General features: G+C 50.3%; 1 protein-coding gene across 1 annotated transcript in view; it reads left to right on the top strand.

Moving 5' to 3' along the window:
- The first annotated feature begins 3257 nt into the window (after positions 1–3257).
- pcdh17 (protocadherin 17) overlaps positions 3258–12500 on the top strand; it is a 73632-nt gene continuing 64389 nt past the window's right edge. The window contains exons 1-2 of the mRNA XM_062528101.1: positions 3258–3847; positions 4670–7474. Of these exons, the coding sequence (XP_062384085.1) occupies positions 4991–7474 (2484 nt within the window). The 5' untranslated portion in view covers positions 3258–3847; positions 4670–4990. The remainder of the gene's footprint in view (positions 3848–4669; positions 7475–12500) is intronic.

Below are 12500 nucleotides of genomic sequence, written 5' to 3'. Positions count from 1 at the left end.
AAGAGTCGTCAGCTTTGAACAAAAAAAGAAATACACTAACATAATTATGGCTGAAGGTAAGCCTGCTTGCAGACCGCCCAGTGCAGTGGACAACAAACCTTAAAGTAGGCCGTCGTTGGTGGCAGTCTTAAGAAGTGTACAGAAAACCAACTTCCATCTTTACACCTCCAAGACAGTAACGGAAAAGAATGACTTTTTGGCATGACATGTCTAACTCGACCAACACCAACAGACTGATGGTGCCCACGTACAGCATCCAAATGTTGGTGCCGTGGGTGTTTGTTAAGGCAATTAGCAAGCACCTTGAGAGACAGTGGGTTTGAGCATGTGTGTGCATTAGTGGCAGAGCAAAAATAATAAAATATTTTAAATGAACAAAAATCCGAAGTTACCGAACCTTTGGCGTTGATAGCGTCTGCTATTGCTACCGCTAGTGCCAAAAAATCCTCAGCAGCGTCTGTCTCCACGTCCTGCGGAGGCTGAAGAGAGCCAGCCTACCTCCTCCAATTCTCACCACTTCTTTACCGGGGGAGTATCGAGAGCGTCCTCTGCAGCTGCATCTCCGTCTGGTCGAGGGAACCGCTACAGCACCGCCCGCGAGTCCTCCAGTGGATCGTGAGGACTGCGGAGAAGAACATCAGAGCTCCCCCCCTCCCATCACGCACAGAACCGTACAACAGGTACATTGTACTGTGCTCGCCAAGCAACCAGCATTGGTGCAGATCCAACCCAGCCCTCCTGTGGCTTGTTCACCCCTCTGCCGTCTGGCGAAAGGTTCCGGAACATTAGAACCGCTACGGCCACAGACGCATGCAGCAGGTTCTCCCTCCAGGAAGTCGGACTCCTCAACACCTCTCTCACACCAAGAGCCTGTACACAAATGAACCTCCACTCCCAGACTGATACTGTGCACTGGCCCTTTAAATTGCCACCTACACCCACTACCTCATAACCTCTTACGCTGCCATTTCACACTGTGTTATCCAAATTTACCCTCAGCCTTCTGTACAGTATGCTCATGTTATATGTCATGTCATGTTGACTGTTCTGTTGTCGCCTAAAGCACTGTGGTGTCTGCATCAGTTTATGTATATGGGTGTCTATACTTGTCTGCACCATGGACCACAGAAAAAAATGAATGCTATTTCAGCCTTGCTGTGGCTTATTCTTGTATATCGATGGCCTTGCTGGGGCATATTCTTGTATATGGACGGGCTGAAAATAACTGGTCCTGAGCCTTGAGTTTAACTATTGAAATAGGGGAAGAAAGAGAGGACGTGAAGCAAAACAAAGAAAAGAGTAGGGAGAAAATGGGAGGGGGGGGGGGGGGGTTGATGGGGAGAGTAGTAATTGTTTTCCATCAGAGCTCATCGGCAAACAGCTCAGTGCTCTTGTCTCCATGACAGAGACGTATGCTTGAAGCGTGTCAGGATGAGAGAGAAACGACAAGCGAATGACAGCTCCTGTCACCATGTTCACGCCGACGCGTCGGGGGGGTATAGGTTGTGCCTAAGGTCAAGGTCGGGCGGCGACACATTGACAGGCCGTGGAGTGATGTTTAACAGGGAGCCAATATCAAGCTGAGGAGTGACCACCCCGTGCCTCCCCAAATAATCAAAGAGCACAGAGAAAGAGAGACTCTCATGACAGACACAAGGTGACAGGGATGATGAGATCCACAACACAACAGGTGGGGAATATTAAAAGTATCTACGCAGTGATGAGCAGGCCAGCCAATGAGGCAATGACAATGCCAGTCCCCATGGTGAGCTGGTAGTGAGTCAGACAGAGGGCTATATAACTCGTATGTCCAATACAGATGTAAAATCTCCCTCTCAAAAGGGAGCGCTCTCTTTAGTGACACTTACCATACTTTTTTATATGGTAATCAACAGCATAATATTCAAATGCATGATACATGTCAAGAGAATGAGAGATTTGTTAGGGCATACAAATCCATAGTCACGAAGGCTATTGTCAATAAGACCAAAAGAGGTTTTGTTAAGTCCACTTTGTTCGTGGAGGGAGGGCACCTCGAACATAGCCATTTCAACATATGGTGATTTATTAGAGGAAAAAAAACAGCCACCAGGGGGCCATGCCGCGCTAGTGTGTCATTGAACTGACGGTATGGAGCGAGCCTGCATGCGTTCTCTAGACCGGTCAGTCCACTGCGTGTGCTTAGAAATAGATCAGTGAGTGTAGTCTACTCACCCATGGAAAGAGTAAACAAGTCCGACGGATAACAATGAGATATAAAGCTGAAATAGGTGCGTTGGATAGATGTTCGCGGACAAAACAGTACCCTTCATGTTTTTTCAAGTCCTTGTGGATAAATATAATATGATCAAGATACATTTTCTGTCTAGACGTAACACTCATATTCCTTTTTTTAAGGAGCTTTCAATTCAGCACTGACGTAAGTGATTCTTTCAGCCAATATCAAGAAAAAGTCAGACGCCAAAGGGAAAGAAGTGAGTCACACGGCACTCAACGTTCAGTGATTAAACTAAACTTCAGGATAGTGAAGTTTACCATACGGATAGCCTAATTAAACAGGTCGCGGTATTCATTCAGCTATAACCTAAGATAAGCCGCATCTGAGTCCATGAAAGTCGAGACCATTTGAAAACTGGATTCGTATGAAGAAATCAGTTTTCCCCTTTGTACAGTTCTGGCATGTCGCTGAGTTTGTGTAGACTAAATGACTTTTAGGATACATTCTTATCCTACCTTGTCTGTTAGCAGCAGCTATAGTCTACTCAAAGAATATTTAGATATGGCTTGGGCTATGGGCTGTTGGTTAAGTGACTTGAATAGTCACGGTTAGCCCAGGTAAAAAAAAGAGAAATGCTCCAAACTCAAATGTAAGCAAAGTCAAACCCCACAGGAATTGGTGCCATCGATCAGACATTCTGTTTATTAGTCCTGTGCCTCACTGACGGAAAACGGAAAGTTACCCAACGGACCGAAAATATCGTTGGCCGTTTACAGTGAACCATTTCAAACGTCGCTTTCACATCTCGAGATGTGGGATTTATTTGAACCTCCGTCTCAACGCGTCAAACCTAACTGGACAAATCACGTACTCACAAAACTGATGTTCAAATCCCTCCTCCAAAGCATCCACGATGATAGTGATTGGTGGGCGACTCGAAGGCCGCTACTCCCCCTCTGCTCTCATTGGTTGGCAGCGGATCAGTAACAATGTTTAATGCACTATGAGGTAAAGTGAGTTAGTCAGTGGCAGGGGTTGAAAGAGGGAGAGTGTGCCTCAGTGCAGAGAGAGTAAAAAAAATAACCGCACAGTTGTCAACAGCTGACGTGACAAGCGAAGCCCGCACTCGGCTTTGACAAGACTTTTGAAGACGCACCACGGACCGGACTGGTTGACTGCGCTTCTGTCGCAAAGCAAGTGTGTGGACATACAGTACTGACAGACAAGGACAATGCTATCACGGGGATGTCTCGAGCCGCGTCAATGCAGCATGCGAGAGGACTGATCACATTGCCAATATCCTTCTTCATGGATCTATTTTTTCCGTCTTGGTATTCACATCTCTCATAAAGATTCTTCAGGGGAAAGCCGTGACTCACTGCATAGCCCACGGAGCCGAGCGAAGGCAAGTCCCTGCATTCTAATAAGAGAGGGGTATACGGGAGAGAGGACGCGGCTCATTGAAATTACAGGCAGAGCTACTTTTCTGGATCAGTTTGACTTCCATGTACTGTAGCGAGCATCAGCCCGGGCTTCTGTAGCACCTTGACAGAAACAGGCTGGCGCAAGGGGATTATAAATTGTATTTTTCATTTATCCGTCTCTCTTGGCAGGGTAGCCAACCATAGGGTAAGTTTATGTCTTTTAATCAACACGTAGGCTACTCTACAGCGAAGGCTGTGGAGGTTCAGGTACTGTTGGGTAGCTGGCGTTCCAGCACCGCAGTCAGTGTTGCTCTGTTGAAATTGGGACCGTGTCAGAATGGATGCAACAGCTTAAGGAAGCCACCGAGCCTCGCGGGGGATGAACAGTGACGGTAGAAGTGTGTCATTCGTCTTTTTTGTCTTTTCTTCTTGTCATTTTCCTCCCTCATTTTTTGCTGTTTGGGTTTGCGTTTGGATTCCATTAAATGAAGGGATTATGCGTGTGTGTGCGTTAAAGAAGCTTATTTTAACACATTTGTATTCATCGGGTTGCCTCAAGACGGTTTGCTCAAGAGATTGCATTGGTTAAGCATATAAGAATGCTTTAGAGGAAAATGGATTTACATTGCTGTTACCATTAGAATTACCTAAAGAAGTGTTAGATTTCTGTAGCTTTTGTGGAATAGAGAAGTCACTTCATAGCGAAATGTGGATGCATAAATTAACCTACATGTGGAGAAGCCAGCAGAATACCAAGTAGCCCACATAAATCTGTTTTGAGGCGTCTGTATTCTTCTCAAGGTTACATTATTGACATGCTGTCTACATCCTCTTTGAAGGAAGAAAGAATTACGTGTTAGCTGTGCATTTCGTAAAGTCGCAGAGGTGAGAATGCGCATATCAGAGCAAAAGGTGTTGCCTTTCCATCTCTCCCTGAAACGCGGCATTTGGCTCATTTGCTTGAATCTGAAATGAATTGCAGATGAATTTATTCAGAACAAATGTTTTTCTTCTCTCTGTTTTTCAGGCGGAGGGACGCAGTACGGCTGTTTCATTTGGTGGAAACCGGATTGTGATGATGCCTCCGATGAGTCTGGGCGCTCAGCAGAATTTAAATTAGGTGTTCAGCAGCACTGTTTGTTGTGGAGAAAAGGACACGATAAAAATCATCACGGGAGAAAAGAAGAGGACATTTAAATGAATGAAGGACAAAATGACTTTATACCTTTCTCGTCATGAAGTGCTCTACCCTTTCGGTAATTGAGTGGATAAATCGCCGGTTTGCCGAGCAAATCAACAGGTCGGCAGCGTAAAACGCATCGGTATCAAGGGCGCACACGCTGAAGGGATGTATCTTTCTATTTTGTTTTTCCTCTGTTTATGGGCTCAAGCCCTAACTCTGAAAAACTTGAACTATTCTGTTCCCGAGGAGCAAAAACAGAACACTATAATCGGTAATCTCGCCAAAGATGCTAACATTGAAATAAATGTAACGGGCCAGAAATCCAACTTCAGGGTGTTGGAAAATTCTGCCCGGCATCTCGTAGACGTGGACCCCACGAGCGGACTGCTCAGGACTAAGCAGAGGATTGACAGGGACACGTTGTGCCAACGAAACCCCAAGTGCCAGCTCTCCATGGAGGTATTTGCCAACGACGCAGAAATATTCATGATTAAAATCGAAATACAGGACATAAACGATAATTCCCCCGCCTTTCCCAACGACGTGATTGATCTTGAGATCGCTGAGAATGCGGCTCCAGGCACTCGCTTTCCCCTGACCGCCGCGCATGACCTGGACTCCGGGGAGAACGGGCTGAAAACCTATCAGATCACGCGAGATGATTACAGCATATTTTCTTTGGATGTAAAATCAAGAGGAGACGGAACTAAATTCCCAGAGCTGGTGATTCAGAGGCCGTTGGACCGAGAGGAACGTAGCCATCACACACTGATCCTAACAGCCATTGACGGAGGGGAATACCCCCGGTCTGGTACCATGCAGATTAATGTAAAAGTTATTGATTCTAATGATAACAGCCCGGTGTTTGACCAGCCTTCCTATGTGGTTGAGGTTCCTGAGAACACCCCCACCGGAAGAGTATTGATAGATTTAAATGCCACGGATCCCGATGAAGGCAGCAACGGGCAGATAGTTTATTCATTTAGTGGCTACACGCCAGACCGGATCAGGGAACTGTTCTCTATAGACCCTGAAACAGGTGTCATAAAGATTCAGGGGAAAATCGACTATGAGGAAAACCCAATTATAGAGATTGATGTTCAGGCAAAGGACCAAGGGCCCAATCCCATTCCTGGCCATTGTAAAGTCACTGTTAAAGTGGCGGACAGGAATGACAACTGGCCGTCCATCAACTTTGTGTCTGTGCGACAGGGGGCCATCAGCGAAGCGGCCCCCCCAGGGACTGTCATCGCTCTGGTGCGAGTCACAGACAAAGACTCGGGCCGGAACGGTCAGCTCCAGTGCCGGGTGCTGGGGAACGTGCCGTTCAAGCTGGAGGAGAACTACGACAACTTCTTCACCGTGGTGACCGACAAGCCGCTGGACCGCGAGCTCCAGGACGAGTACAACATCACCATCCTGGCCAAGGACAACGGCAACCCGCCGCTCAACTCCACCAAGTCCTTCACCGTCAAGATCCTCGACGAGAACGACAACGCGCCGCACTTCACCAAGCCCGTCTACGTCATGCAGATCTCGGAGAACAACGTGCCCGGCGAGTACATGGGCTCGGTTCTGGCCATCGACCCGGACCTGGGCATGAACGGAACCGTGTCGTACGTGCTGCTGCCCTCCAACGTCAGCAGCGACTCCATCCAGACGTTTGTGGGCGTCACGGCCTCCACGGGTGCCATCTACGCCCTGCGGGCCTTCAACTACGAGCAGACCAAGTACTTCGACTTCAAGGTGCTGGCCAAGGACTCGGGCTCGCCTCACCTGCAGAGCAACGCCACGGTGCGCGTCAACATCCTGGACGTCAACGACAACGTGCCGGTGATCGTGCTGCCGCTGCTGCAGAACGACACGGCGGAGATCCACGTGCCGCGCAACGTGGGCATCGGGCACATCGTGACCACGGTGCGCGCCGTGGACAACGACTCGGGCGAGAGCGGGCGCCTCACCTACGAGATCACCGAGGGCAACGAGGAGCACCTGTTCGAGATCGACCCCAGCACCGGCGAGGTCCGCACCGCCCACCCGCTCTGGGAGGAGGTGGCGCCCGTGGTGGAGCTGGTCGTGCGCGTCTCGGACCACGGCAAGCCGTCGCTCGCCGACAACGCCAAGCTCATCGTCAAGGCGTACTCGGGCGCGCTGCCCGAGGGCGAGCCGCGCATCAACGCCGAGCGGCACGGCTGGGACATGTCGCTGCCGCTCATCGTCACGCTCAGCATCATCTCCGTCATGCTGCTGGCCGCCATGGTCACCATCGTGGTCAAGTGCAAGCGGGAGAACAAGGAGATCCGCACGTACAACTGCCGCATCGCCGAGTACTCGCACCCGCAGCTGGGCAAGAGCAAGAAGAAGAAGATCAACAAGAACGACATCATGCTGGTGCAGAGCGAGGTGGAGGAGCGCGACGCCATGAACGTCATGAACGTGGTGAGCAGCCCGTCGCTCGCCACCTCTCCCATGTATTTCGATTACCAGACGCGCCTGCCCCTCAGCTCGCCGCGCTCCGAGGTCATGTACCTCAAGCCGGCGGCCAACAACCTGCCCGTGCCACAGGGGCCCGTCGGCTGCCACACCAGCTTCACGGGGCCCGTCACCAGCACCACCGAGACCCCCACTAACAGGATGTCCATCATTCAGGTAGGCACCACCACCACCACCACCCCCACCACCCGCCCCCCCACGTGGCACGCTCACATTGCGCGCGCATGCTTTCTCTTTTGATGGGTTTGTGCTCGCTCCAGGTCACGCACACACACACACACACACACTCACACACATACATGCACACACTCTCCCCACTGACCCTTAACTCCTGTCATTCCTCAATCACCTGTTTCTGCTGGTCGCTCACTCCCCTAACACACTCACTCACTCATTCACTTACTCACTCACTCACTCATGCCTGCTGCTGCTAAAATGTCTGCACACTCTAACACATGCACATTCAGACGCGCACTCACAATGCACAATCATCAACAGTGGATCCAACATACACACTCACTCACCCACAGACACTTTCACACACACACACACACACACACACACACACATACGCGCGGGCCTAGTCTTAGTCGGTCTCTGTCCCGGGTTCTGGTCGATATGTGCTGTGCAATAGAGGGCAGCGCTGGAGATGTCCAGCTTTTAAGCAGAAATAACATGACAATAACAAGTGAATAATCCATTCTTCATTTTGCCCTGATGCGTCTATTCATCTTTATTGAAATCCTTCAATTGGCTTGTATAGTTTTAGGGTAATGGATTTCGGTGGAAATCGAGCAGGGTGTGTAATTTTGTTACGGAGAGAGGCATTGTGTTGCCGTGCTCGCTGGCACAGCCAGACAGTTATGATACATGGGCTGGCTTAGCCGTGGAGTTGGGCTTGTTATTTAATAAATGCCAGAATGCACTGATTTGCCTCCCGTTCAGAAAATGTGCTCAGCCATTTCACAGCAAATGAAAAGAGCCTCGATCAATGAGGAGCTTCCGGTGTCTAGTGCTGCTGCTGCCGCCGCCACTGCCACTGCTGCTGCTGCTGCTACTGTTGCCTCACAGGGGGGTGCACAAATCCTCCCTCTCTCTCTCTCTCTCTCCTCTCTCTCTCTGTCTCTCTCTCTCGCTCCTTTCCTCCCCTCTTTCATTTACTCCGCTTCTGTCTGTCCCCCCCTTCAGCGTCTCTCGGTTCTCTCTCTCTCTCTCTCTCTCTCTCTCTCTCTCTCTCTCTCTCTCTCTCCGTCTCTCTCTTCCTCGCTCCTTTCCTCCCCTCTTTCTCTCCCTCCGCTTCTGTCTGTCCCCCCTTCAGCGTCTCTCATTTTTTTCTCCCTCTCTCTCTCTCTCTCTGTCTCTCTCTCTCTCTGTCATCTGCCTCAATTCCACTGTCCTCCCCTGCTTCTCTCCCTGTAGTTTCTCTCTCCCATTCCATCTATCTCTCGCTCTCGCTCTCTTTCTCTCTGTCTTTCTCTCTATCTATCCATCTTTCTCCTCTTTTTCTTCCTCTCTCTCCCCCGCTGCTCTCCAAGGGGAGCTCTGATTGTATGCAGGATGAAATCACATTTGTTTATTTTATTTTTAGATCCTCCGCATGGCTCTCCCTATAAATTGATACCTCGGAGTCGGGCGAGGCCTTTTGCGCGTATGATCTCCCCTGAATCATTAATAGGCGGGAGTGCGGGATGTTGGGATGTAAAGCAGTCAGGATAGTGTGTCGCCCAGTCGATTCCCCAGAGCTGGGTGGATGATGGGATTGTTTTTCCCTGAAAAGAGAGATCTCCCCCTTTTGTCTTGTCTCTTGTTTTTTTTTTTTTTTTTTGTTCTCTCTCTCCCCACCTTCACCGGTGCTGATGCTTATTTGTGCCGAAAGATTTGGCTTAGCCGCTGTCTGTGTGTGTGTGTGTGTGTGTGTGTGTGTGTGTGTGTGTGTGTGCTGGGGAAGGAGAGGTGCGCCTGTGGTTGAAAACCGTTTGGTGACTGTCATGTCAAATGAGAGCACAAGCTCTAAAGCAGTCGGAATGCACGAGCAGCTGGAGCCCAGCTAGCCTCCCAACTTAGCATTTGCCTCTTTCACAACATGTCTGCCAGAAGGGGTTATTATTTGCAGTCACTTTTTTATTGAAAGGACAGAATTTTAGTAGGTCTACTGGTGGGTAATTCCTGTGAGTGTGTGTGAGTGTGCGTCGAGAGTTTGTTCAAAGCTTGTAGTTCTGCTGTCTTTGCCACCATTATATTAGACACATTTCAGGCAGTTTTCGTCGACAAGTGCTCTCCAGGGTATTTGTGAGTGTGTGTGTGTATGTGTGTGTGTATGCGTGTGTGCCTGTAGGCTACAAGCTTCTGTGTCTACGGGCTTGAGTATGGCTCAGAATGCGTGTGTGTGTGCATTTCTATGTACTCTGGTCCTATGTGTAGTTCAGTGTGTATGTGTGTGTGTGTGTGTATCTATTTTGTGTGTATCATTAGTACTTGTCTATGTGCATGGGCACAATTCAGTGTGTGTGTGTGTGTGTGTGAGGAAGAGTAAGAGGGAGAGGGAGAGAGAGAGATTTTCAAAGTGTGTGTCTGGCTGTCCCATTGTGTCCAGCTGTGGGTCACATTGTGGGGGCAAAGCCGTTAGAGGCCAGCCCTCCTAATAAGTGAACAAAATAATTGGCAAGAGCTCAGCCCCACTGGCGGCCGATCCATTACTGATGAATTACCTCAGCAAAGCTCAGCGCCACGGCCCCCATGCTTCTCCCGCAGAAAACAAACCAGGAGGAAGAGCGAGAGAGAGAGGGAGTGAGAGAGGGAGAGAGAGAGGGAGAGAGAGAGGGAGTGAGTGAGTGAGAGAGAAAGAGAGAGGGAGTAAACGAAGGAGAAAAAGATCTCAGCATTACCTTGCCCTTTGCTGTTGCCCTCTCACTCCTGCTGCAGAACACAAACAAGAGCAAAGACGGAGCTAGAGACACACAGAGGGAGTGGAGGAGGAGTGGAGAGGGAGAGAGAGAGGGAGAGGGAGAGAGAGAAAGAGGGAGAGAGAGAGATCTTCCAGCGCTGGGTCCCCTCTAGTTCGTCCTGCATTGTATTACGGGCGCTCGCTCCAGAGCCAGTAGCCGAGCGCGGGGATCTGGTTTCTGACAGCGGAATACAACACCGGCCTCCTTCCTCTGTAGACCCCACACACACACTCGCTCTCACAAACACACAAACACAAACACACACACACACACACACACACACACACACACACACACACACACACACACACACACACACACACACACACACACACACACATACACACACACGCACACACACACCCACACACACACACACCAGGCGAGTGGGTATATCTGAATCAGTTATGGGAAAAACGTCAAGAAACAAAGATAAAAATCCCCGTCCCTCGCTCCACCCAAGCCTCCGCGCCTCCATCGATCTGGGGGTGCGTGGGGCGGGCCCCCAACTCCCCACATCTGTCACCGCTGCCAGCAGCCGATGAATAAATAAAGGGAAATAAACAAATAGGAGCAGACGGAGGGGAGAGAGGGAACAGAGAGAGAGAGAGAGATGGAACAGGGAGACAGAGAGAGGGGGGGTGGAGTAGTGAGGGGTAGCAGTGCTTCGGGCAGCAGGAGAAGATGTGTGTGTTAGTGTGTGTGTGTGTGTGTGTGTGTGTGTGTGTGTGTGTGTGAGAGAGAGAGAGAGAGAGAGAGGGAGAGAGAGAGAGAGTATATGTATGTCTGCACGTTATTGCTATTTGAGTGTCTGTGTCTTGTTTGTGTGTGTGTGTGTGTGTGTGTGTGTGTGTGTGTGTGAGTGTGTGTGTGTGTGGCATGTCCACCAGCAAGCTGCCTCCGTGACAGTGCTCTACAGGCATACAGTGATTTGGGTGAGCTTGACCGGAGCGTGGCCCAAGTGTGGAGAGGGGAGATGAGGCGCGAAAAAGAAGAGGGGATAAAAAAAGAAAAAAGAAGGAGAGTCAGTGTGAGAGAGAGAGAGAGAGAGAGAGAGAGAGAGAGAGAGAGAGAGAGAGAGAGAGAGAGAGAGAGAGAAGGGCAGAGGGGAAGAAGTGGTTGAAAAAAGGAGGAAGAGGAGAGCAAGAGGCCTTGCGTGCCCACAGGGCTGGCTCCAACACAACAACACAGCAGCGTAATTTCATTTTGGGGAGGAGGGGAGACGGATGCTTCCTAATGACGCTTAATTCTGCTTAAGGCGCCAGGCCATATTACTTAACCATCCAATCAGGGTTACGGCTGATCCAAGCCTCCATTCCTCAAGAGAAGGAGACAGGGGGCGGGGGGGGGGGGGGGGGGGTATTCTTCATGTTGCCACCAACCGGCCTCCTACACCACCACCACCACCCCAATCCGCAGCAGCAGCACCACCACCAGCCGCCACCACCCGTTGTCTTCCTCTCTGTGCCTGAAAAGCGATTTCGGATCCCGGTCCCCTGTGTCGCCGAGCGCATAATGCCTGCCTCGCGTTGAAAAAGCGTTGTCATAATTAAAGGAGTGACTGGATTATAAAATCATATTTGCCTTGCACGCTTTGGTCTGATTATTTATCATAACGCGCTCGGGATCGGGTGTAATTGTTTGGCATCATCGTTGCCGTGGCAGTGTATTATTTAGTGCGATTTGAACGTCGCCGCGCTTTGATACACTACTTGAAAACTGGGTCCCTTGTGTCTGGGATTGCAGCGGAGTGTTTCTTTTTGTTTAATCCACCAGTGGCTGGTGGTTTGGAAAAGCTCGGGGTGAGGCAGGGGGGAAGCGTGGCTGTTCCAGAGTGCCCTGTAGGTGGCGACATTCTGCCTCACGACTGGCTCAGGGCTGTCGAGGCTCGGAGGAGAGGAAGAAACAGAGGGTAGGGATTGAGGAAGGAGACGGGATTTGGGAAAGCGGAGAGGGATTGTGTGTGTGTGTGTGTGGGTGGGTGGGTGGGTTGGGTGTGTGTGTGTGTGTGTAGATATTTTTCCCTGCTGGCTTGAGGAGGGTGATCACAGGAACAGCGGGAGCCTGGTCGCATTCCCAGTCCTGCACAGCGAGGCCACAGCTTCAGTGCCTTACGCTCAGGCTCACATTGCAGTCACACACACACACACACACACACACACACACACATACACACACGCACACACACACACACACGCACACAGACGTTGAAAGGCACACAGCAGACACACGCTCAC

Source organism: Sardina pilchardus, chromosome 23 (genome assembly GCF_963854185.1).
Source record: "Sardina pilchardus chromosome 23, fSarPil1.1, whole genome shotgun sequence".
In the NCBI taxonomy this organism is placed as follows: Eukaryota; Metazoa; Chordata; class Actinopteri; order Clupeiformes; family Clupeidae; genus Sardina; species Sardina pilchardus.
The sequence above is the reverse complement of the archived record's forward strand: the minus strand, read 5'-3'. Positions and strand labels throughout refer to the sequence as shown.